Here is a 24,047-nt window from a genome sequence, read left to right as displayed (position 1 = left end):
TATTTTGCTGCGAAGAACGTAAAAAGTAGTCCGGAGCATTGTGGATGGTGCTTACCTTTGCTTGGAAGAACGACAAACATGGTCTGAAGCATGTTGACTTGGGCTTAATTTTATTTATAATTTTTTTTTTAAGTGTTTAGTTAAAGAAAGAAAAATATGGTCCGGAGAATGTTGGATGGTGCTTAATTTTGCTGGGAAGAACGTAAAAAGTAATCTGTAGCATTGGAGAAGGTGTTTAATTTTGCTGGGAAGAACGTAAAAAGTAGTCCGAAGTATTGTGGATGGTGCTTACCTTTGCTTGGAAGATCGAGAAACGAGGTCTGGTGCATGTTGAATTGGGCTTAGTTTTATTTATTTATTTTTTTTTTAAGTTTTTAGTTAAAGAAAGAAAAACATAGTCCGGAGCATGTTGGATGGTGCTTAATTTTGCTAGAAAGAACGTAAAAAGTAGTCTGGAGCATTAGAGAAGGTGCTTAATTTTGCTGGGAAGAACGTAAAAAGTAGTCCGGAGTATTGTGGATGGTGCTTACCTTTGTTTGGAAGAACGAAAAACGTGGTCTGAAGCGTGTTGAATTGGGCTTAGTTTTATTTATTTATTTTTTTTTTAAGTTTTTAGTTAAAGAAAGAAAAACATAGTCCGGAGCATGTTGGATGGTGCTTAATTTTGCTAGAAAGAACGTAAAAAGTAGTCTGGAGCATTAGAGAAGGTGCTTAATTTTGCTTGGAAGAACGTAAAAAGTAGTCCGGAGTATTGTGGATGGTGCTTACCTTTGTTTGGAAGAACGAAAAACGTGGTCTGAAGCGTGTTGAATTGGGCTTAGTTTTATTTATTTATTTTTTTTTTAAGTTTTTTGTTAAAGAAAGAAAAACATGGTCCGGAGCATGTTGGATGGTGCTTAATTTTGCTAGAAAGAACGTAAAAGGTAGTTTGTAGCATTGGAGAAGGTACTTAATTTTGCTTGGAAGAACGTTAAAAGCAGTCCGGAGCATTGTGGATGGTGCTTACGTTTGCTTGGAAGAACAAAAAACATGGTCTGAAGCATGTTGAATTGGGCTTAGTTTTTTTTTTTTTTTTAAGTTTTTAGTTAAAGAAAGAAAAACGTGGTTCGGAGCATGTTGGATGGTGCTTAATTTTGCTAGAAAGAACGTAAAATGTAGTTTGTAGCATTGGAGAAGGTGCTTAATTTTGCTGGGAAGAACGTAAAAAGTAATCTGTAGCATTGGAGAAGGTGTTTAATTTTGCTGGGAAGAACGTAAAAAGTAGTCCGAAGTATTGTGGATGGTGCTTACCTTTGCTTGGAAGATCGAGAAACGAGGTCTGATGCATGTTGAATTGGGCTTAGTTTTATTTATTTATTTTTTTTAAAGTATTTTGTTAAAGAAAGAAAAACATGGTCCGGAGCATGTTGGATGGTGTTTAATTCTGCTAGAAAGAACGTAAAAAGTAGTCTGTAGCATTGGAAAAGGTGCTTAATTTTGCTGGGAAGAACGTAAAAAGTAGTCCGGAGCATTGAGGATGGTGCTTACTTTTGCCTGGAAGAACGAAAAACGTGGTCTGAAGCGTGTTGAATTGGGCTTAGTTTTATTTATTTATTTTTTTTTTAAGTTTTTAGTTAAAGAAAGAAAAACATAGTCCGGAGCATGTTGGATGGTGCTTAATTTTGCTAGAAAGAACGTAAAAAGTAGTCTGGAGCATTAGAGAAGGTGCTTAATTTTGCTGGGAAGAACGTAAAAAGTAGTCCGGAGCATTGAGGATGGTGCTTACTTTTGCCTGGAAGAACGAAAAACGTGGTCTGAAGCGTGTTGAATTGGGCTTAGTTTTATTTATTTATTTTTTTTTTAAGTTTTTAGTTAAAGAAAGAAAAACATAGTCCGGAGCATGTTGGATGGTGCTTAATTTTGCTAGAAAGAACGTAAAAAGTAGTCTGGAGCATTAGAGAAGGTGCTTAATTTTGCTGGGAAGAACGTAAAAAGTAGTCCGAAGCATTGTGGATGGTGCCTAACTTTGCTTGGAAGAACGAAAAACGAAGTCTGAAGCATGTTGAATTGGGCTTAGTTTTATTTATTTATTTTTTTTTTAAGTTTTTTGTTAAAGAAAGAAAAACATGGTCCGGAGCATGTTGGATGGTGCTTAATTTTGCTAGAAAGAACGTAAAATGTAGTTTGTAGCATTGGAGAAGGTGCTTAATTTTGCTGGGAAGAACGTAAAAAGTAATCTGTAGCATTGGAGAAGGTGTTTAATTTTGCTGGGAAGAACGTAAAAAGTAGTCCGAAGTATTGTGGATGGTGCTTACCTTTGCTTGGAAGATCGAGAAACGAGGTCTGATGCATGTTGAATTGGGCTTAGTTTTATTTATTTATTTTTTTTGAAGTATTTTGTTAAAGAAAGAAAAACATGGTCCGGAGCATGTTGGATGGTGTTTAATTCTGCTAGAAAGAACGTAAAAAGTAGTCCGTAGCATTGGAGAAGGTGCTTAATTTTGCTGGGAAGAACGTAAAAAGTAGTCCGGAGTATTGTGGATGGTGCTTACCTTTGTTTGGAAGAACGAAAAACGTGGTCTGAAGCATGTTGAATTGGGCTTAGTTTTATTTATTTATTTTTTTTTAAGTTTTTAGTTAAAGAAAGAAAAACATAGTCCGGAGCATGTTGGATGGTGCTTAATTTTGCCAGAAACAACGTATAAAGTAGTCTGTAGCATTGGAGAAGGTGCTTAATTTTGCTGGGAAGAACGTAAAAAGTAGTCCGGAGCATTGAGGATGGTGCTTACTTTTGCCTGGAAGAACGAAAAACGTGGTCTGAAGCGTGTTGAATTGGGCTTAGTTTTATTTATTTATTTTTTTTTTAAGTTTTTAGTTAAAGAAAGAAAAACATAGTCCGGAGCATGTTGGATGGTGCTTAATTTTGCTGGGAAGAACGTAAAAAGTAATCTGTAGCATTGGAGAAGGTGTTTAATTTTGCTGGGAAGAACGTAAAAAGTAGTCCGGAGTATTGTGGATGGTGCTTACCTTTGTTTGGAAGAACGAAAAACGTGGTCTGAAGCATGTTGAATTGGGCTTAGTTTTATTTTTTTATTTTTTTTTTAAGTTTTTAGTTAAAGAAAGAAAAACATAGTCCGGAGCATGTTGGATGGTGCTTAATTTTGCTAGAAAGAACGTAAAAAGTAGTCTGGAGCATTAGAGAAGGTGCTTAATTTTGCTTGGAAGAACGTAAAAAGTAGTCCGGAGTATTGTGGATGGTGCTCAACTTTGCTTGGAAGAACGAAAAACGTGGTCTGAAGCATGTTGAATTGAGCTTAGTTTTATTAAATTTTTTTTTTTAAGTTTTTAGTTAAAGAAAGAAAAACATGGTCCGGAGCATGTTGGGTGGTGCTTAATTTTGCTAGAAAGAACGTAAAAAGTAGTTTGAAGCATTGGAGAAGGTGCTTAATTTTGCTGGGAAGAACGTAAAAAGTAATCTGTAGCATTGGAGAAGGTGTTTAATTTTGCTGGGAAGAACGTAAAAAGTAGTCCGGAGTATTGTGGATGGTGCTTACCTTTGTTTGGAAGAACGAAAAACGTGGTCTGAAGCGTGTTGAATTGGGCTTAGTTTTATTTATTTATTTTTTTTAAAGTTTTTAGTTAAAGAAAGAAAAACATAGTCCGGAGCATGTTGGATGGTGCTTAATTTTGCTAGAAAGAACGTAAAAAGTAGTCTGGAGCATTAGAGAAGGTGCTTAATTTTGCTGGGAAGAACGTAAAAAGTAGTCCGGAGTATTGTGGATGGTGCTTACCTTTGTTTGGAAGAACGAAAAACGTGGTCTGAAGCGTGTTGAATTGGGCTTAGTTTTATTTATTTATTTTTTTTTTAAGTTTTTTGTTAAAGAAAGAAAAACATGGTCCGGAGCATGTTGGATGGTGCTTAATTTTGCTGGGAAGAACGTAAAAAGTAATCTGTAGCATTGGAGAAGGTACTTAATTTTGCTTGGAAGAACGTTAAAAGTAGTCCGGAGCATTGTGGATGGTGCTTACGTTTGCTTGGAAGAACAAAAAACATGGTCTGAAGCATGTTGAATTGGGCTTAGTTTTTTTTTTTTTTTTAAGTTTTTAGTTAAAGAAAGAAAAACGTGGTTCGGAGCATGTTGGATGGTGCTTAATTTTGCTGGGAAGAACGTAAAAAGTAATCTGTAGCATTGGAGAAGGTGTTTAATTTTGCTGGGAAGAACGTAAAAAGTAGTCCGAAGTATTGTGGATGGTGCTTACCTTTGTTTGGAAGAACGAAAAACGTGGTCTGAAGCGTGTTGAATTGGGCTTAGTTTTATTTATTTATTTTTTTTAAAGTTTTTAGTTAAAGAAAGAAAAACATAGTCCCGAGCATGTTGGATGGTGCTTAATTTTGCTAGAAAGAACGTAAAAAGTAGTCTGGAGCATTAGAGAAGGTGCTTAATTTTGCTGGGAAGAACGTAAAAAGTAGTCCGGAGTATTGTGGATGGTGCTTACCTTTGTTTGGAAGAACGAAAAACGTGGTCTGAAGCGTGTTGAATTGGGCTTAGTTTTATTTATTTATTTTTTTTTTAAGTTTTTAGTTAAAGAAAGAAAAACATAGTCCGGAGCATGTTGGATGGTGCTTAATTTTGCTAGAAAGAACGTAAAAAGTAGTCTGGAGCATTAGAGAAGGTGCTTAATTTTGCTTGGAAGAACGTAAAAAGTAGTCCGGAGTATTGTGGATGGTGCTTACCTTTGTTTGGAAGAACGAAAAACGTGGTCTGAAGCGTGTTGAATTGGGCTTAGTTTTATTTATTTATTTTTTTTTTTAAGTTTTTTGTTAAAGAAAGAAAAACATGGTCCGGAGCATGTTGGATGGTGCTTAATTTTGCTAGAAAGAACGTAAAAGGTAGTTTGTAGCATTGGAGAAGGTACTTAATTTTGCTTGGAAGAACGTTAAAAGTAGTCCGGAGCATTGTGGATGGTGCTTACGTTTGCTTGGAAGAACAAAAAACATGGTCTGAAGCATGTTGAATTGGGCTTAGTTTTATTTATTTTATTTTTTTAAGGTTTTAGTTAAAGAAAGAAAAACATGGTCTGGAGCATGTTGGATGGTGTTTAATTCTGCTAGAAAGAACGTAAAAAGTAGTCTGTAGCATTGGAGAAGGTGCTTAATCTTGCTGGGAAGAACGTAAAAAGTAATCTGTAGCATTGGAGAAGGTGTTTAATTTTGCTGGGAAGAACGTAAAAAGTAGTCCGAAGTATTGTGGATGGTGCTTACCTTTGCTTGGAAGAACGAGAAACGTGGTCTGAAGCATGTTGAATTGGGCTTAGTTTTATTTATTTATTTTTTTTAAAGTTTTTTGTTAAAGAAAGAAAAACATAGTCCGGAGCATGATGGATGGTGCTTAATTTTGCTGGGAAGAACGTAAACAGTAGTCTGTAGCATTGGAGAAGGTGCTTAATTTTGCTGGGAAGAACGTAAAAAGTAGTCCGGAGTATTGTGGATGGTGCTTACCTTTGGTTGGAAGAACGAAAAACGTGGTCTGAAGCGTGTTGAATTGGGCTTAGTTTTATTTATTTATTTTTTTTTTAAGTTTTTAGTTAAAGAAAGAAAAACATAGTCCGGTGCATGTTGGATGGTGCTTAATTTTGCTAGAAAGAACGTAAAAAGTAGTCTGGAGCATTAGAGAAGGTGCTTAATATTGCTGGGAAGAACGTAAAAAGAAGTCCGGAGCATTGTGGATGGTGCTTACCTTTGTTTGGAAGAACGAAAAACGTGGTCTGAAGCATGTTGAATTGGGCTTAGTTTTATTTATTTATTTTTTTTTTAAGTTTTTAGTTAAAGAAAGAAAAACATAGTCCGGAGCATGTTGGATGGTGCTTAATTTTGCCAGAAACAACGTATAAAGTAGTCTGTAGCATTGGAGAAGGTGCTTAATTTTGCTGGGAAGAACGTAAAAGGTAGTCCGGAGCATTGTGGATGGTGCTTAACTTTGCTTGGAAGAACGAAAAACGTGGTCTGAAGCATGTTGAATAGAGCTTAGTTTTATTAAATTTTTTTTTTTAAGTTTTTAGTTAAAGAAAGAAAAACATGGTCCGGAGCATGTTGGGTGGTGCTTAATTTTGCTAGAAAGAACGTAAAAAGTAGTTTGAAGCATTGGAGAACGTGCTTAATTTTGCTGGGAAGAACGTAAAAAGTAGTCCGGAGCATTGTGGATGGTGCTTACCTTTGCTTGAAAGAACGAAAAACGTGGTCTGAAGCATGTTGAATTGGGCTTAGTTTTATCTTTTTATTTTTTTTTTAAGTTTTTAGTTAAAGAAAGAAAAACATGGTCCGGAGCATGTTGGATGGTGCTTAACTTTGCTAGAAAGAACGTAAAAAGTAGTTTGTAGCATTGGAGAAGGTACTTAATTTTGCTGGGAAGAACGTAAAAAGTAGTCCGGAGCATTGTGGATGGTGCTTACCTTTGCTTGGAAGAACGAAAAACGTGGTCTTAAGCATGTTGAATTGGGCTTAGTTTTATTTATCTTTTCTTTTTTAAGGTTTTAGTTAAAGAAAGAAAAACATGGTCCGGAGCATGTTGGATGGTGCTTAATTTTGCTAGAAAGAACGTAAAAAGTAGTCTGTAGCATTGGAGAAGGTGCTTAATTTTGCTGGGAAGAACGTAAAAAGTAGTCCGGAGCATTGAGGATGGTGCTTACTTTTGCCTGGAAGAACGAAAAACATGGTTTGAAGCATGTTGAATTGGGCTTAGTTTTATTTATTTTATTTTTTTAAGGTTTTAGTTAAAGAAAGAAAAACAAGGTCCGGAGCATGTTGGATGGTGCTTAATTCTGCTAGAAAGAACGTTAAAAGTAGTCTGTAGCATTGGAGAAGGTGCTAAATTTTGCTGGGAAGAACGTAAAAAGTAGTCCGGAGTATTGTGGATGGTGCTTACCTTTGCTTGGAAGAACGAGAAACGTGGTCTGAAGCATGTTGAATTGGGCTTAGTTTTATTTATTTATTTTTTTTAAAGTTTTTAGTTAAAGAAAGAAAAACAAGGTCCGGAGCATGTTGGATGGTGCTCAATTTTGCTAGAAAGAACGTAAAAAGTAGTTTGTAGCATTGGAGAAGGTGCTTAATTTTGCTTGGAAGAACGTAAAAAGTAGTCCGGAGTATTGTGGATGGTGCTTACCTTTGCTTGGAAGAACGACAGACATGAGGACCGATTATGACACACAAACGGAAAAGTCTCAAGACAAGCCAGTCCAAACAAACGGAAACAAAAATTGTATTACGAAACCATTCTTGTCTCAAGACAAGTTTCGTTGAGTTTTTGTTTCGTTAAAACTGCCAAACCATCTGTAAGCGTAATGTTTACAAAACAATCTGCCCCAAATGGTAAATAGAAATGGTAGTTGTGATTTACAAGCTAGTGATTTCCTGATTTGTGCAACTTACGATGATTTTCTCGTACTACGTGAGCGACGATAGTAGCAGTGAAGAAGAAAGTCGGCCGAATCTAGCAAACCAACGTCGACTGCTTCGTAGCATGTTCGACCCGATGGAATTGAATACCCAAACGTAAGTTATCCAATCAGTTGTGCGATTTTCTTCAACGTGTTTGTTTTTTTCAGGTTTAAGAAAAATTTCCGCGTGTCTAAGGAAATTTTTCTTGACATCCTTAAGGAAATTGAACCAAAATTTCCGCCAGTTAGAGCACAAGCACTTACCCCAAAGGAAATTTTGGCTGCCACGCTAAGATTTTTAGCAGAAGGTAGCTACCAACACGGTGTTGGAAAGGATTTCAACATTGCAATAGCTCAACCTACTTTTTCCGTGGTTTTTGCAAAATGTTTGAAAATCCTTGAAGATACTCTCGCGGCAAAGTGGATCACGATAGAAATGGCACCCAACGAACAGCAGGCTGCTCGACGGTACTTCTACGCAAAAAGTGGCATTCCTGGTGTTGTAATGTGTGCTGATGGTACGCACATAAAAATCGTTGCACCAGTTGAGGACAGAGCCCATCATTATAACCGAAAAGGTTATTATAGCATAAACGCGTTGATTGTAAGTAAAGCTAAGTTTAAGGTGCCACAGACCCTTCAGAAAAAAGTTATAAAGATTACTTGTTAACTGTATTTTTATATTATTTCCCAGATTTGTGACCACGAAATGAGAATCCGGTATGTGAATGGGAGGTACAGTGGGGCAAATCATGACTCGCATGTATGGACTGTGTGCGGAATCGATGACTTTTTCGCTGGAAAGCATCAACGTGGCGAAACAAGCTATAAAGTGCTAGGTGAGATATAACAATAGCAACTTATTGCTGTTTTTAGAAAGGTAATAATTTATTTCATTTTACAGCCGATTCTGCGTACCCGTTGAAGTCATGGCTAGTGACGCCTAAACGGAATCCTGTTCCAGGAACACCGGATGCTGAGTACAACAAAAAACATTCTTTGGGAAGAGAAATAGTTGAGCGGACAATCGGCTTATTAAAAATTAGGTTTCGATGTTTGTTGGGAGCTCGTCAATTACACTACCGACCGGAGAAAGCAGCACAAATTTTGAATGTATGCTGTATTTTGCACAACATGTGCATTGCTTACAATATAGAAGAGTCCAGCTCGGACGAATAAAGAGTTGAAGAGATATAAATACGTTAACCATATCCTTATACTATCCTTTTTTATGTTAGAAAAAAAACAGTACTGTATGCATGCCAAATAAAATACGACATAACTTCAACTTAATATGACTTCAAGCAGATTCAGTTTTATTATTTACTTGTACTCCTTATACAGTACACATAGTTTTTAAAAATAATGAAAAAAAAACATTTGTCACTACTCTACATTGTTCATTCTATTGTTGGCAATTTTCAATTGCTCAGTAGCCTCTCTTAATGCTATGACTGTTTCTTGCTGAAGTTCAAGCATTTTTTTTTGTATTTCGATGTGGTTCTTCATCAATTCCACCATCTCCTGATTCTGCCGAAGGACCGCCTCTGTTTGCTTACGTTTAGTCCTTTTCACAGGAGGTGATACGCAAACCTGCTGCTCTTCTTCTGGAATTGGTTCGAGATCGGTTTGTTCATTATTGTTGTTATTCTGGTCAACAACACTCGGCATCCCGAAAGACCGGGCCGAATTGCCTGCTACCGTGGCACGCAAATTTGTTAAATTTGCCAACCTTTCTTCAACTTCATTTAGCGGTACTTGTTTGCAAGGTCCCCCACCAGTTGCAGTTAAGGATTTTTTATTAACCCTCAACTTTTTTTTTACCGCACACTTGTAGTCAAACCATACCTACGGGAAGAAGAGAAAGGAAATTGAAATTAGAAAATTACATTTTTAATTGTTCAACAATACTCACCCGTCTCCATATATCTGGCGTTCTAACCGGCGGGCCTAGAGGGTTTAGATTTTCTGCCATTTCGGCCCAAAACCAAGTCTGGTCTCCTTTAAATTGAGCCCTAGCAATGTCGGGTTCTGCTTCCAGCAGAGTCACCATTTTATCGTACTGCACTTTTGTTGTGCGTGATTCCGCAATCGTGTTTTCCCTAAAAACCACTCACCACATCATTAATAACACAGTTTAACTTTATAAAGTGTATTACTTACATTGTAGTTTGGAAGCGCCGAGCGTCTTACTTGAAATTGGCGGGCTTTCCGTAACAATTATACAACGGAAAGTAATTTGACAGTCTTGCCTTTCCGTTTGTGTCCGGTAATACATGTTTTTGACTTTGAGATTGGGACTTTGACTTTCGTTCAGTTTTATTGGTCAAATTGACAACACAAACACGCGTCATAATACGAATTTATCGGTTTTTGAATCTTGTCAAGACAATTTGAGTCACATAATAGGCCTTATGGTCTGAAGCATGTTGAATTGGGCTTAGTTTTATTTTTTTATTTTTTTTAAGTTTTTAGTAAAAGAAAGAAAAACATGGTCCGGAGCATGTTAGATGGTGCTTAATTTTGCTAGAAAGAACGTAAAATGTAGTTTGTAGCATTGGAGAAGGTGCTTAATTTTGCTGGGAAGAACTTAAAAAGTAGTCCGGAGCATTGTGGATGGTGCCTACCTTTGCTTGGAAGAACGAGAAACGTGGTCTGAAGCATGTTGAATTGGGCTTAGTTTTATTTATTTATTTTTTTAAAAAGTTTTTAGTTAAAGAAAGAAAAATATGGTCCGAAGCATGTTGGATGGTGCTTAGTTTTGCTAGAAAGAACGTGAAAAGTAGTCTGTAGCATTGGAGAAGGTGCTTAATTTTGCTGGGAAGAACGTAAAAAGTAGTCCGGAGTATTGTGGATGGTGCTTACCTTTGCTTGGAAGAACGAGAAACGTGGTCTGAAGCATGTTGAATTGGGCTTAGTTTTATTTATTTATTTTTTTTAAAGTTTTTAGTTAAAGAAAGAAAAACAAGGTCCGGAGCATGTTGGATGGTGCTTAGTTTTGCTAGAAAGAACGTAAAAAGTAGTTTGTAGCATTGGAGAAGGTGCTTAATTTTGCTTGGAAGAACGTTAAAAGTAATCCGGAGCATTGTGGATGGTGCTTACCTTTGCTTGGAAGAACGAGAAACGTGGTCTGAAGCATGTTGAATTGGGCTTAGTTTTATTTATTTATTTTTTTAAAAAGTTTTTAGTTAAAGAAAGAAAAACAAGGTCCGGAGCATGTTGGATGGTGCTTAGTTTTGCTAGAAAGAACGTGAAAAGTAGTCTGTAGCATTGGAGAAGGTGCTTAATTTTGCTGGGAAGAACGTAAAAAGTAGTCCGGAGTATTGTGGATGGTGCTTACCTTTGCTTGGAAGAACGAGAAACGTGGTCTGAAGCATGTGGAATAGGGCTTAGTTCTTTTTATTTTTTTTTTTTTTTATGTGTTTAGTTAAAGAAAGAAAAACATGGTCCGGAACATGTTGGATGGTGCTTAATTTTGCTAGAAAGAACGTAAAAAGTAGTTTGTAGCATTGGAGAAGGTGCTTAATTTTGCTTGGAAGAACGTAAAAAGAAGTCTGTGGCATTGGAGAAGGTGCTTAATTTTGCTTGGAAGAACGTAAAAAGTAGTCCGGAGTATTGTGGATGGTGCTTACCTTTGCTTGGAAGAACGACAGACATGGTCTGAAGCATGTTGAATTGGGCTTAGTTTTATTTATTTTATTTTTTTAAGGTTTTAGTTAAAGAAAGAAAAACATGGTCCGGAGCATGTTGGATGGTGCTTAATTCTGCTAGAAAGAACGTAAAAAGTAGTCTGTAGCATTGGAGAAGGTGCTTAATTTTGCTTGGAAGAACGTAAAAAGTAGTCCGGAGCATTGTGGATGGTGCTTACCTTTGCTTGGAAGAAGCAGTTCATACGTACTTCCAAACACATTCAAACACATTATAAGGTGCTTCGAAGCAGTTTCTACGTACTTCCAAACACATTCAAACACGTTCTAAGGTGCTTCGAAGCAGTTTCTACGTACTTCCAAACACATTCAAGCACCTTCTAAGGTGCTTCGAAGCAGTTTCTACGTACTTCCAAACACATTCAAACACATTATAAGGTGCTTCGAAGCAGTTTCTACGTACTTCCAAACACATTCAAACACATTATAAGGTGCTTCGAAGCAGTTTCTACGTACTTCCAAACACATTCAAACACCTTCTAAGGTGCTTCGAAGCAGTTTCTACGTACTTCCAAACACATTCAAACACATTATAAGGTGCTTCGAAGCAGTTTCTACGTACTTCCAAACACATTCAAACACCTTCTAAGGTGCTTCGAAGCAGTTCATACGTACTTCCAAACACATTCAAACACTTTCTAAGGTGCTTCGAAGCAGTTTCTACGTACTTCCAAACACATTCAAACACTTTCTAAGGTGCTTCGAAGCAGTTTCTACGTACTTCCAAACACATTCAAACACCTTCTAAGGTGCTTCGAAGCAGTTCATACGTACTTCCAAACACATTCAAACACATTATAAGGTGCTTCGAAGCAGTTTCTACGTACTTCCAAACACATTCAAACACTTTCTAAGGTGCTTCGAAGCAGTTTCTACGTACTTCCAAACACATTCAAACACCTTCTAAGGTGCTTCGAAGCAGTTTCTACGTACTTCCAAACACATTCAAACACTTTCTAAGGTGCTTCGAAGCAGTTTCTACGTACTTCCAAACACATTCAAGCACCTTCTTAGGTGCTTCGAAGCAGTTTCTACGAACTTCCAAACACATTCAAGCACCTTCTAAGGTGCTTCGAAGCAGTTCATACGTACCTCCAAACACATTCAAACACCTTCTTAGGTGCTTCGAAGCAGTTTCTACGTACTTCCAAACACATTCAAAAACTTTCTAAGGTGCTTCGAAGCTGTTTCTACGTACTTCCAAACACATTCAAGCACCTTCTTAGGTGCTTCGAAGCAGTTTCTACGTACTTCCAAACACATTCAAACACTTTCTAAGGTGCTTCGAAGCAGTTTCTACGTACTTCCAAACACATTCAAGCACCTTCTTAGGTGCTTCGAAGCAGTTTCTACGAACTTCCAAACACATTCAAACACATTATAAGGTGCTTCGAAGCAGTTTCTACGTACTTCCAAACACATTCAAACACCTTCTAAGGTGCTTCGAAGCAGTTCATACGTACTTCCAAACACATTCAAACACATTATAAGGTGCTTCGAAGCAGTTTCTACGTACTTCCAAACACATTCAAACACTTTCTAAGGTGCTTCGAAGCAGTTTCTACGTACTTCCAAACACATTCAAGCACCTTCTTAGGTGCTTCGAAGCAGTTTCTACGTACTTCCAAACACATTCAAAAACTTTCTAAGGTGCTTCGAAGCTGTTTCTACGTACTTCCAAACACATTCAAGCACCTTCTTAGGTGCTTCGAAGCAGTTTCTACGTACTTCCAAACACATTCAAACACATTATAAGGTGCTTCGAAGCAGTTTCTACGTACTTCCAAACACATTCAAACACATTATAAGGTGCTTCGAAGCAGTTTCTACGTACTTCCAAACACATTCAAACACCTTCTAAGGTGCTTCGAAGCAGTTTCTACGTACTTCCAAACACATTCAAACACATTATAAGGTGCTTCGAAGCAGTTTCTACGTACTTCCAAACACATTCAAACACATTATAAGGTGCTTCGAAGCAGTTTCTACGTACTTCCAAACACATTCAAACACCTTCTAAGGTGCTTCGAAGCAGTTCATACGTACTTCCAAACACATTCAAACACATTATAAGGTGCTTCGAAGCAGTTTCTACGTACTTCCAAACACATTCAAACACTTTCTAAGGTGCTTCGAAGCAGTTTCTACGTACTTCCAAACACATTCAAACACCTTCTAAGGTGCTTCGAAGCAGTTTCTACGTACTTCCAAACACATTCAAACACTTTCTAAGGTGCTTCGAAGCAGTTTCTACGTACTTCCAAACACATTCAAGCACCTTCTTAGGTGCTTCGAAGCAGTTTCTACGTACTTCCAAACACATTCAAAAACTTTCTAAGGTGCTTCGAAGCTGTTTCTACGTACTTCCAAACACATTCAAGCACCTTCTTAGGTGCTTCGAAGCAGTTTCTACGTACTTCCAAACACATTCAAAAACTTTCTAAGGTGCTTCGAAGCAGTTTCTACGTACTTCCAAACACATTCAAACACCTTCTAAGGTGCTTCGAAGCAGTTTCTACGTACTTCCAAACACATTCAAACACTTTCTAAGGTGCTTCGAAGCAGTTTCTACGTACTTCCAAACACATTCAAGCACCTTCTTAGGTGCTTCGAAGCAGTTTCTACGAACTTCCAAACACATTCAAACACATTATAAGGTGCTTCGAAGCAGTTTCTACGTACTTCCAAACACATTCAAACACCTTCTAAGGTGCTTCGAAGCAGTTCATACGTACTTCCAAACACATTCAAACACATTATAAGGTGCTTCGAAGCAGTTTCTACGTACTTCCAAACACATTCAAGCACCTTCTAAGGTGCTTCGAAGCAGTTCATACGTACCTCCAAACACATTCAAACACCTTCTTAGGTGCTTCGAAGCAGTTTCTACGTACTTCCAAACACATTCAAAAACTTTCTAAGGTGCTTCGAAGCTGTTTCTACGTACTTCCAAACACATTCAAGCACCTTCTTAGGTGCTTCGAAGCAGTTTCTACGTACTTCCAAACACATTCAAACACCTTTTAAGGTGCTTCGAAGCAGTTTCTACGTACTTCCAAACACATTCAAACACCTTTTAAGGTGCTTCGAAGCAGTTTCTACGTACTTCCAAACACATTCAAAAACTTTCTAAGGTGCTTCGAAGCAGTTTCTACGTACTTCCAAACACATTCAAACACCTTCTTAGGTGCTTCGAAGCAGTTTCTACGTACTTCCAAACACATTCAAACACTTTCTAAGGTGCTTCGAAGCAGTTTCTACGTACTTCCAAACACATTCAAACACATTATAAGGTGCTTCGAAGCAGTTCATACGTACTTCCAAACACATTCAAACACATTATAAGGTGCTTCGAAGCAGTTTCTACGTACTTCCAAACACATTCAAACACTTTCTAAGGTGCTTCGAAGCAGTTTCTACGTACTTCCAAACACATTCAAACACTTTCTAAGGTGCTTCGAAGCAGTTTCTACGTACTTCCAAACACATTCAAACACATTATAAGGTGCTTCGAAGCAGTTTCTACGTACTTCCAAACACATTCAAACACTTTCTAAGGTGCTTCGAAGCAGTTTCTACGTACTTCCAAACACATTCAAGCACCTTCTTAGGTGCTTCGAAGCAGTTTCTACGTACTTCCAAACACATTCAAAAACTTTCTAAGGTGCTTCGAAGCTGTTTCTACGTACTTCCAAACACATTCAAACACATTATAAGGTGCTTCGAAGCAGTTTCTACGTACTTCCAAACACATTCAAACACCTTCTAAGGTGCTTCGAAGCAGTTCATACGTACTTCCAAACACATTCAAACACATTATAAGGTGCTTCGAAGCAGTTTCTACGTACTTCCAAACACATTCAAGCACCTTCTAAGGTGCTTCGAAGCAGTTTCTACGTACTTCCAAACACATTCAAAAACTTTCTAAGGTGCTTCGAAGCTGTTTCTACGTACTTCCAAACACATTCAAACACCTTTTAAGGTGCTTCGAAGCAGTTTCTACGTACTTCCAAACACATTCAAAAACTTTCTAAGGTGCTTCGAAGCAGTTTCTACGTACTTCCAAACACATTCAAACACCTTCTTAGGTGCTTCGAAGCAGTTTCTACGTACTTCCAAACACATTCAAACACTTTCTAAGGTGCTTCGAAGCAGTTTCTACGTACTTCCAAACACATTCAAGCACCTTCTTAGGTGCTTCGAAGCAGTTTCTACGAACTTCCAAACACATTCAAACACATTATAAGGTGCTTCGAAGCAGTTTCTACGTACTTCCAAACACATTCAAACACCTTCTAAGGTGCTTCGAAGCAGTTCATACGTACTTCCAAACACATTCAAACACATTATAAGGTGCTTCGAAGCAGTTTCTACGTACTTCCAAACACATTCAAACACTTTCTAAGGTGCTTCGAAGCAGTTTCTACGTACTTCCAAACACATTCAAACATATTATAAGGTGCTTCGAAGCAGTTTCTACGTACTTCCAAACACATTCAAACACATTATAAGGTGCTTCGAAGCAGTTTCTACGTACTTCCAAACACATTCAAACACTTTCTAAGGTGCTTCGAAGCAGTTTCTACGTACTTCCAAACACATTCAAACACATTATAAGGTGCTTCGAAGCAGTTTCTACGTACTTCCAAACACATTCAAACACTTTCTAAGGTGCTTCGAAGCAGTTTCTACGTACTTCCAAACACATTCAAACACATTATAAGGTGCTTCAAAGCAGTTTCTACGTACTTCCAAACACATTCAAACATATTATAAGGTGCTTCAAAGCAGTTTCTACGTACTTCCAAACACATTCAAACACATTATAAGGTGCTTCGAAGCAGTTTCTACGTACTTCCAAACACATTCAAACACATTATAAGGTGCTTCAAAGCAGTTTCTACGTACTTCCAAACACATTCAAACACATTATAAGGTGCTTCAAAGCAGTTTCTACGTACTTCCAAACACATTCAAACACATTCTAAGGTGCTTCGAAGCAGTTTCTACGTACTTCCAAACACATTCAAACACATTCTAAGGTGCTTCGAAGCAGTTTCTACGTACTTCCAAACACATTCAAAAACTTTCTAAGGTGCTTCGAAGCAGTTTCTACGTACTTCCAAACACATTCAAACACTTTCTAAGGTGCTTCGAAGCAGTTTCTACGTACTTCCAAACACATTCAAACATATTATAAGGTGCTTCGAAGCAGTTTCTACGTACTTCCAAACACATTCAAACACTTTCTAAGGTGCTTCGAAGCAGTTTCTACGTACTTCCAAACACATTCAAACACCTTTTAAGGTGCTTCGAAGCAGTTTCTACGTACTTCCAAACACATTCAAACACTTTCTAAGGTGCTTCGAAGCAGTTTCTACGTACTTCCAAACACATTCAAACACATTATAAGGTGCTTCAAAGCAGTTTCTACGTACTTCCAAACACATTCAAACATATTATAAGGTGCTTCAAAGCAGTTTCTACGTACTTCCAAACACATTCAAACACATTATAAGGTGCTTCGAAGCAGTTTCTACGTACTTCCAAACACATTCAAACACATTATAAGGTGCTTCAAAGCAGTTTCTACGTACTTCCAAACACATTCAAACATATTATAAGGTGCTTCAAAGCAGTTTCTACGTACTTCCAAACACATTCAAACACATTATAAGGTGCTTCAAAGCAGTTTCTACGTACTTCCAAACACATTCAAAAACATTCTAAGGTGCTTCGAAGCAGTTTCTACGTACTTCCAAACACATTCAAACACATTATAAGGTGCTTCGAAGCAGTTTCTACGTACTTCCAATCTCATTCAAACACATTCTCAGGTGCATCAAAGCAGTTTCTACGTACTTCCAAACACATTCAAACACATTCTAAGGTGCTTCGAAGCAGTTTCTACGTACTTCCAAACACATTCAAACACATTATAAGGTGCTTCGAAGCAGTTTCTACGTACTTCCAAACACATTCAAACACTTTCTAAGGTGCTTCGAAGCAGTTTCTACGTACTTCCAAACACATTCAAACATATTATAAGGTGCTTCAAAGCAGTTTCTACGTACTTCCAAACACATTCAAACACATTATAAGGTGCTTCGAAGCAGTTTCTACGTACTTCCAAACACATTCAAACACTTTCTAAGGTGCTTCGAAGCAGTTTCTACGTACTTCCAAACACATTCAAACATATTATAAGGTGCTTCGAAGCAGTTTCTACGTACTTCCAAACACATTCAAACACTTTCTAAGGTGCTTCGAAGCAGTTTCTACGTACTTCCAAACACATTCAAACATATTATAAGGTGCTTCGAAGCAGTTTCTACGTACTTCCAATCTCATTCAAACACATTCTCAGGTGCATCAAAGCAGTTTCTACGTACTTCCAAACACATTCAAACACATTCTAAGGTGCTTCGAAGCAGTTTCTACGTACTTCCAAACACATTCAAACATATTATAAGGTGCTTCGAAGCAGTTTCTACGTACTTCCAAACACATTCAAACACTTTCTAAGGTGCTTCGAAGCAGTTTCTACGTACTTCCAAACACATTCAAACATATTATAAGGTGCTTCAAAGCAGTTTCTACGTACTACCAAACACATTCAAACACATTATAAGGTGCTTCGAAGCAGTTTCTACGTACTTCCAAACACATTCAAACACTTTCTAAGGTGCTTCGAAGCAGTTTCTACGTACTTCCAAACACATTCAAACATATTATAAGGTGCTTCGAAGCAGTTTCTACGTACTTCCAAACACATTCAAACACTTTCTAAGGTGCTTCGAAGCAGTTTCTACGTACTTCCAAACACATTCAAACACATTATAAGGTGCTTCAAAGCAGTTTCTACGTACTTCCAAACACATTCAAACACATTCTAAGGTGCTTCGAAGCAGTTTCTACGTACTTCCAAACACATTCAAACACATTATCAGGTGCTTCAAAGCAGTTTCTACGTACTTCCAAACACATTCAAACATATTATAAGGTGCTTCAAAGCAGTTTCTACGTACTTCCAAACACATTCAAACACATTATAAGGTGCTTCAAAGCAGTTTCTACGTACTTCCAAACACATTCAAACATATTATAAGGTGCTTCGAAGCAGTTTCTACGTACTTCCAAACACATTCAAACACATTATAAGGTGCTTCGAAGCAGTTTCTACGTACTTCCAATCTCATTCAAACACATTCTCAGGTGCATCAAAGCAGTTTCTACGTACTTCCAAACACATTCAAACACATTATAAGGTGCTTCAAAGCAGTTTCTACGTACTTCCAAACACATTCAAACATATTATAAGGTGCTTCAAAGCAGTTTCTACGTACTTCCAAACACATTCAAACACATTATAAGGTGCTTCAAAGCAGTTTCTACGTACTTCCAAACACATTCAAACACATTCTAAGGTGCTTCGAAGCAGTTTCTACGTACTTCCAAACACATTCAAACACATTATAAGGTGTTTCGAAGCAGTTTCTACGTACTTCCAAACACATTCAAACACTTTCTAAGGTGCTTCGAAGCAGTTTCTACGTACTTCCAAACACATTCAAACACTTTCTAAGGTGCTTCGAAGCAGTTTCTACGTACTTCCAAACACATTCAAACATATTATAAGGTGCTTCAAAGCAGTTTCTACGTACTTCCAAACACATTCAAACACATTATAAGGTGCTTCGAAGCAGTTTCTACGTACTTCCAAACACATTCAAACACTTTCTAAGGTGCTTCGAAGCAGTTTCTACGTACTTCCAAACACATTCAAACACTTTCTAAGGTGCTTCGAAGCAGTTTCTACGTACTTCCAAACACATTCAAACATATTATAAGGTGCTTCGAAGCAGTTTCTACGTACTTCCAAACACATTCAAACACATTCCAAGGTGCTTCAAAGCAGTTTCTACGTACTTCCAAACACATTCAAACACATTATAAGGTGCTTCGAAGCAGTTTCTACGTACTTCCAAACACATTCAAACACATTATAAGGTGCTTCAAAGCAGTTTCTACGTACTTCCAAACACATTCAAACATATTATAAGGTGCTTCAAAGCAGTTTCTACGTACTTCCAAACACATTCAAACACATTATAAGGTGCTTCAAAGCAGTTTCTACGTACTTCCAAACACATTCAAACACATTCTAAGGTGCATCAAAGCAGTTTCTACGTACTTCCAAACACATTCAAACACATTATAAGGTGCTTCAAAGCAGTTTCTACGTACTTCCAAACACATTCAAACATATTATAAGGTGCTTCAAAGCAGTTTCTACGTACTTCCAAACACATTCAAACACATTATAAGGTGCTTCAAAGCAGTTTCTACGTACTTCCAATCTCATTCAAACACATTCTCAGGTGCATCAAAGCAGTTTCTACGTACTTCCAAACACATTCAAACACATTCTAAGGTGCTTCGAAGCAGTTTCTACGTACTTCCAAACACATTCAAACACATTATAAGGTGCTTCGAAGCAGTTTCTACGTACTTCCAAACACATTCAAACACTTTCTAAGGTGCTTCGAAGCAGTTTCTACGTACTTCCAAACACATTCAAACATATTATAAGGTGCTTCAAAGCAGTTTCTACGTACTTCCAAACACATTCAAACACATTATAAGGTGCTTCGAAGCAGTTTCTACGTACTTCCAAACACATTCAAACACTTTCTAAGGTGCTTCGAAGCAGTTTCTACGTACTTCCAAACACATTCAAACACTTTCTAAGGTGCTTCGAAGCAGTTTCTACGTACTTCCAAACACATTCAAACATATTATAAGGTGCTTCGAAGCAGTTTCTACGTACTTCCAAACACATTCAAACACATTCCAAGGTGCTTCAAAGCAGTTTCTACGTACTTCCAAACACATTCAAACACATTATAAGGTGCTTCGAAGCAGTTTCTACGTACTTCCAAACACATTCAAACACATTATAAGGTGCTTCAAAGCAGTTTCTACGTACTTCCAAACACATTCAAACATATTATAAGGTGCTTCAAAGCAGTTTCTACGTACTTCCAAACACATTCAAACACATTATAAGGTGCTTCGAAGCAGTTTCTACGTACTTCCAAACACATTCAAACACATTCTAAGGTGCTTCGAAGCAGTTTCTACGTACTTCCAAACACATTCAAACACATTCTAAGGTGCTTCGAAGCAGTTTCTACGTACTTCCAATCTCATTCAAACACATTCTCAGGTGCTTCGAAGCAGTTTCTACGTACTTCCAAACACATTCAAACATATTATAAGGTGCTTCGAAGCAGTTTCTACGTACTTCCAAACACATTCAAACATATTATAAGGTGCTTCAAAGCAGTTTCTACGTACTTCCAAACACATTCAAACACATTCTAAGGTGCTTCGAAGCAGTTTCTACGTACTTCCAAACACATTCAAACACATTATAAGGTGCTTCGAAGCAGTTTCTACGTACTTCCAAACACATTCAAACACATTCTAAGGTGCTTCGAAGCAGTTTCTACGTACTTCCAAACACATTCAAACACATTATACGGTGCTTCGAAGCAGTTTCTACGTACTTCCAATCTCATTCAAACACATTCTCAGGTGCTTCGAAGCAGTTTCTACGTACTTCCAAACACATTCAAACACATTATAAGGTGCTTCAAAGCAGTTTCTACGTACTTCCAAACACATTCAAACACATTCTAAGGTGCTTCGAAGCAGTTTCTACGTACTTCCAAACACATTCAAACACATTATAAGGTGCTTCAAAGCAGTTTCTACGTACTTCCAAACACATTCAAACACATTATAAGGTGCTTCGAAGCAGTTTCTACGTACTTCCAAACACATTCAAACACATTATAAGGTGCTTCAAAGCAGTTTCTACGTACTTCCAAACACATTCAAACATATTATAAGGTGCTTCAAAGCAGTTTCTACGTACTTCCAAACACATTCAAACACATTATAAGGTGCTTCAAAGCAGTTTCTACGTACTTCCAAACACATTCAAACACATTATAAGGTGCTTCAAAGCAGTTTCTACGTACTTCCAATCTCATTCAAACACATTCTCAGGTGCATCAAAGCAGTTTCTACGTACTTCCAAACACATTCAAACACATTCTAAGGTGCTTCGAAGCAGTTTCTACGTACTTCCAAACACATTCAAACACATTATAAGGTGCTTCGAAGCAGTTTCTACGTACTTCCAAACACATTCAAACAGCTTCTAAGGTGCTTTGAAGCAGTTTCTACGTGCTTCCAAACACATTCAAACACATTTCTAGGTGCTTCAAAGCAGTTTCTACGTACTTCCAAACACATTCAAACACATTTCTAGGTGCTTCAAAGCAGTTTCTACGTACTTCCAAACACATTCAAACACATTCTAAGGTGCTTCGAAGCAGTTTCTACGTACTTCCAAACACATTCAAACACATTATAAGGTGCTTCAAAGCAGTTTCTACGTACTTCCAAACACATTCAAACACATTCTAAGGTGCTTCGAAGCAGTTTCTACGTACTTCCAAACACATTCAAACACATTATAAGGTGCTTCAAAGCAGTTTCTACGTACTTCCAAACACATTCAAACATATTATAAGGTGCTTCAAAGCAGTTTCTACGTACTTCCAAACACATTCAAACACATTATAAGGTGCTTCAAAGCAGTTTCTACGTACTTCCAAACACATTCAAACACATTATAAGGTGCTTCGAAGCAGTTTCTACGTACTTCCAATCTCATTCAAACACATTCTCAGGTGCATCAAAGCAGTTTCTACGTACTTCCAAACACATTCAAACACATTCTAAGGTGCTTCGAAGCAGTTTCTACGTACTTCCAAACACATTCAAACACATTATAAGGTGCTTCGAAGCAGTTTCTACGTACTTCCAAACACATTCAAACACATTCTAAGGTGCTTCGAAGCAGTTTCTACGTACTTCCAAACACATTCAAACACATTATACGGTGCTTCGAAGCAGTTTCTACGTACTTCCAATCTCATTCAAACACATTCTCAGGTGCATCAAAGCAGTTTCTACGTACTTCCAAACACATTCAAACACATTCTAAGGTGCTTCGAAGCAGTTTCTACGTACTTCCAAACACATTCAAACACATTATAAGGTGCTTCGAAGCAGTTTCTACGTACTTCCAAACACATTCAAACACATTATAAGGTGCTTCAAAGCAGTTTCTACGTACTTCCAAACACATTCAAACATATTATAAGGTGCTTCAAAGCAGTTTCTACGTACTTCCAAACACATTCAAACACATTATAAGGTGCTTCAAAGCAGTTTCTACGTACTTCCAAACACATTCAAACACATTCTAAGGTGCTTCGAAGCAGTTTCTACGTACTTCCAAACACATTCAAACACATTATAAGGTGCTTCGAAGCAGTTTCTACGTACTTCCAATCTCATTCAAACACATTCTCAGGTGCTTCGAAGCAGTTTCTACGTACTTCCAAACACATTCAAACATATTATAAGGTGCTTCGAAGCAGTTTCTACGTACTTCCAAACACATTCAAACATATTATAAGGTGCTTCAAAGCAGTTTCTACGTACTTCCAAACACATTCAAACACATTCTAAGGTGCTTCGAAGCAGTTTCTACGTACTTCCAAACACATTCAAACACATTATAAGGTGCTTCGAAGCAGTTTCTACGTACTTCCAAACACATTCAAACACATTCTAAGGTGCTTCGAAGCAGTTTCTACGTACTTCCAAACACATTCAAACACATTATACGGTGCTTCGAAGCAGTTTCTACGTACTTCCAATCTCATTCAAACACATTCTCAGGTGCTTCGAAGCAGTTTCTACGTACTTCCAAACACATTCAAACACATTATAAGGTGCTTCAAAGCAGTTTCTACGTACTTCCAAACACATTCAAACACATTCTAAGGTGCTTCGAAGCAGTTTCTACGTACTTCCAAACACATTCAAACACATTATAAGGTGCTTCAAAGCAGTTTCTACGTACTTCCAAACACATTCAAACACATTCTAAGGTGCTTCGAAGCAGTTTCTACGTACTTCCAAACACATTCAAACACATTATAAGGTGCTTCAAAGCAGTTTCTACGTACTTCCAAACACATTCAAACATATTATAAGGTGCTTCAAAGCAGTTTCTACGTACTTCCAAACACATTCAAACACATTATAAGGTGCTTCAAAGCAGTTTCTACGTACTTCCAAACACATTCAAACACATTATAAGGTGCTTCAAAGCAGTTTCTACGTACTTCCAATCTCATTCAAACACATTCTCAGGTGCATCAAAGCAGTTTCTACGTACTTCCAAACACATTCAAACACATTCTAAGGTGCTTCGAAGCAGTTTCTACGTACTTCCAAACACATTCAAACACATTATAAGGTGCTTCGAAGCAGTTTCTACGTACTTCCAAACACATTCAAACACATTCTAAGGTGCTTCGAAGCAGTTTCTACGTACTTCCAAACACATTCAAACACATTATACGGTGCTTCGAAGCAGTTTCTACGTACTTCCAAACACATTCAAACACATTCTAAGGTGCTTCGAAGCAGTTTCTACGTACTTCCAAACACATTCAAACACATTATAAGGTGCTTCAAAGCAGTTTCTACGTACTTCCAAACACATTCAAACACATTCTAAGGTGCTTCGAAGCAGTTTCTACGTACTTCCAAACACATTCAAACACATTATAAGGTGCTTCAAAGCAGTTTCTACGTACTTCCAAACACATTCAAACATATTATAAGGTGCTTCAAAGCAGTTTCTACGTACTTCCAAACACATTCAAACACATTATAAGGTGCTTCGAAGCAGTTTCTACGTACTTCCAATCTCATTCAAACACATTCTCAGGTGCATCAAAGCAGTTTCTACGTACTTCCAAACACATTCAA

General features: G+C 37.6%; 2 protein-coding genes across 2 annotated transcripts; one reads left to right on the top strand and one right to left on the bottom strand.

Annotated features, from left to right (window-relative positions):
• Positions 1–7,406: 7,406 nt before the first annotated feature.
• On the top strand, positions 7,407–8,592 carry LOC131292935 (putative nuclease HARBI1). The gene is made up of 4 exons (XM_058321032.1): positions 7,407–7,528; positions 7,582–8,017; positions 8,108–8,252; positions 8,318–8,592. The coding sequence occupies exons 1-4, from the start codon at positions 7,407–7,409 to the stop codon at positions 8,590–8,592; spliced, it is 978 nt and encodes a 325-aa protein (XP_058177015.1).
• Positions 8,593–8,799: 207 nt separating this feature from the next.
• Positions 8,800–9,466, bottom strand: LOC131292937 (uncharacterized). The gene is made up of 2 exons (XM_058321034.1): positions 9,329–9,466; positions 8,800–9,261 (listed from the first exon to the last, which is right to left on the bottom strand). Exons 1-2 carry the CDS (start codon positions 9,464–9,466, stop codon positions 8,800–8,802), a joined length of 600 nt encoding a protein of 199 aa, XP_058177017.1.
• Positions 9,467–24,047: the final 14,581 nt, after the last annotated feature.

This window comes from Anopheles ziemanni, unplaced genomic scaffold (assembly GCF_943734765.1).
Source record: "Anopheles ziemanni unplaced genomic scaffold, idAnoZiCoDA_A2_x.2 scaffold_39_ctg1, whole genome shotgun sequence".
Taxonomy (NCBI): Eukaryota; Metazoa; Arthropoda; class Insecta; order Diptera; family Culicidae; genus Anopheles; species Anopheles ziemanni.
Note: the sequence above shows the minus strand (reverse complement) of the source record. Positions and strands in the feature narration are given on the sequence as shown.

Excerpts from the sequence above, each read along its gene's own strand:
- LOC131292937 (XM_058321034.1), bottom strand. The coding sequence starts at position 9,466 with ATGGTGACTCTGCTGGAAGCAGAACCCGACATTGCTAGGGCTCAATTT. Across the intron at positions 9,262-9,328 it reads CGCCAGATATATGGAGACGG|GTATGGTTTGACTACAAGTG; the intron begins GTGAGTATTGTT and ends TTCTTCCCGTAG.
- LOC131292935 (XM_058321032.1), top strand. The coding sequence starts at position 7,407 with ATGATTTTCTCGTACTACGTGAGCGACGATAGTAGCAGTGAAGAAGAA. Across the intron at positions 7,529-7,581 it reads ATGGAATTGAATACCCAAAC|GTTTAAGAAAAATTTCCGCG; the intron begins GTAAGTTATCCA and ends TGTTTTTTTCAG. Across the intron at positions 8,253-8,317 it reads AACAAGCTATAAAGTGCTAG|CCGATTCTGCGTACCCGTTG; the intron begins GTGAGATATAAC and ends TTCATTTTACAG.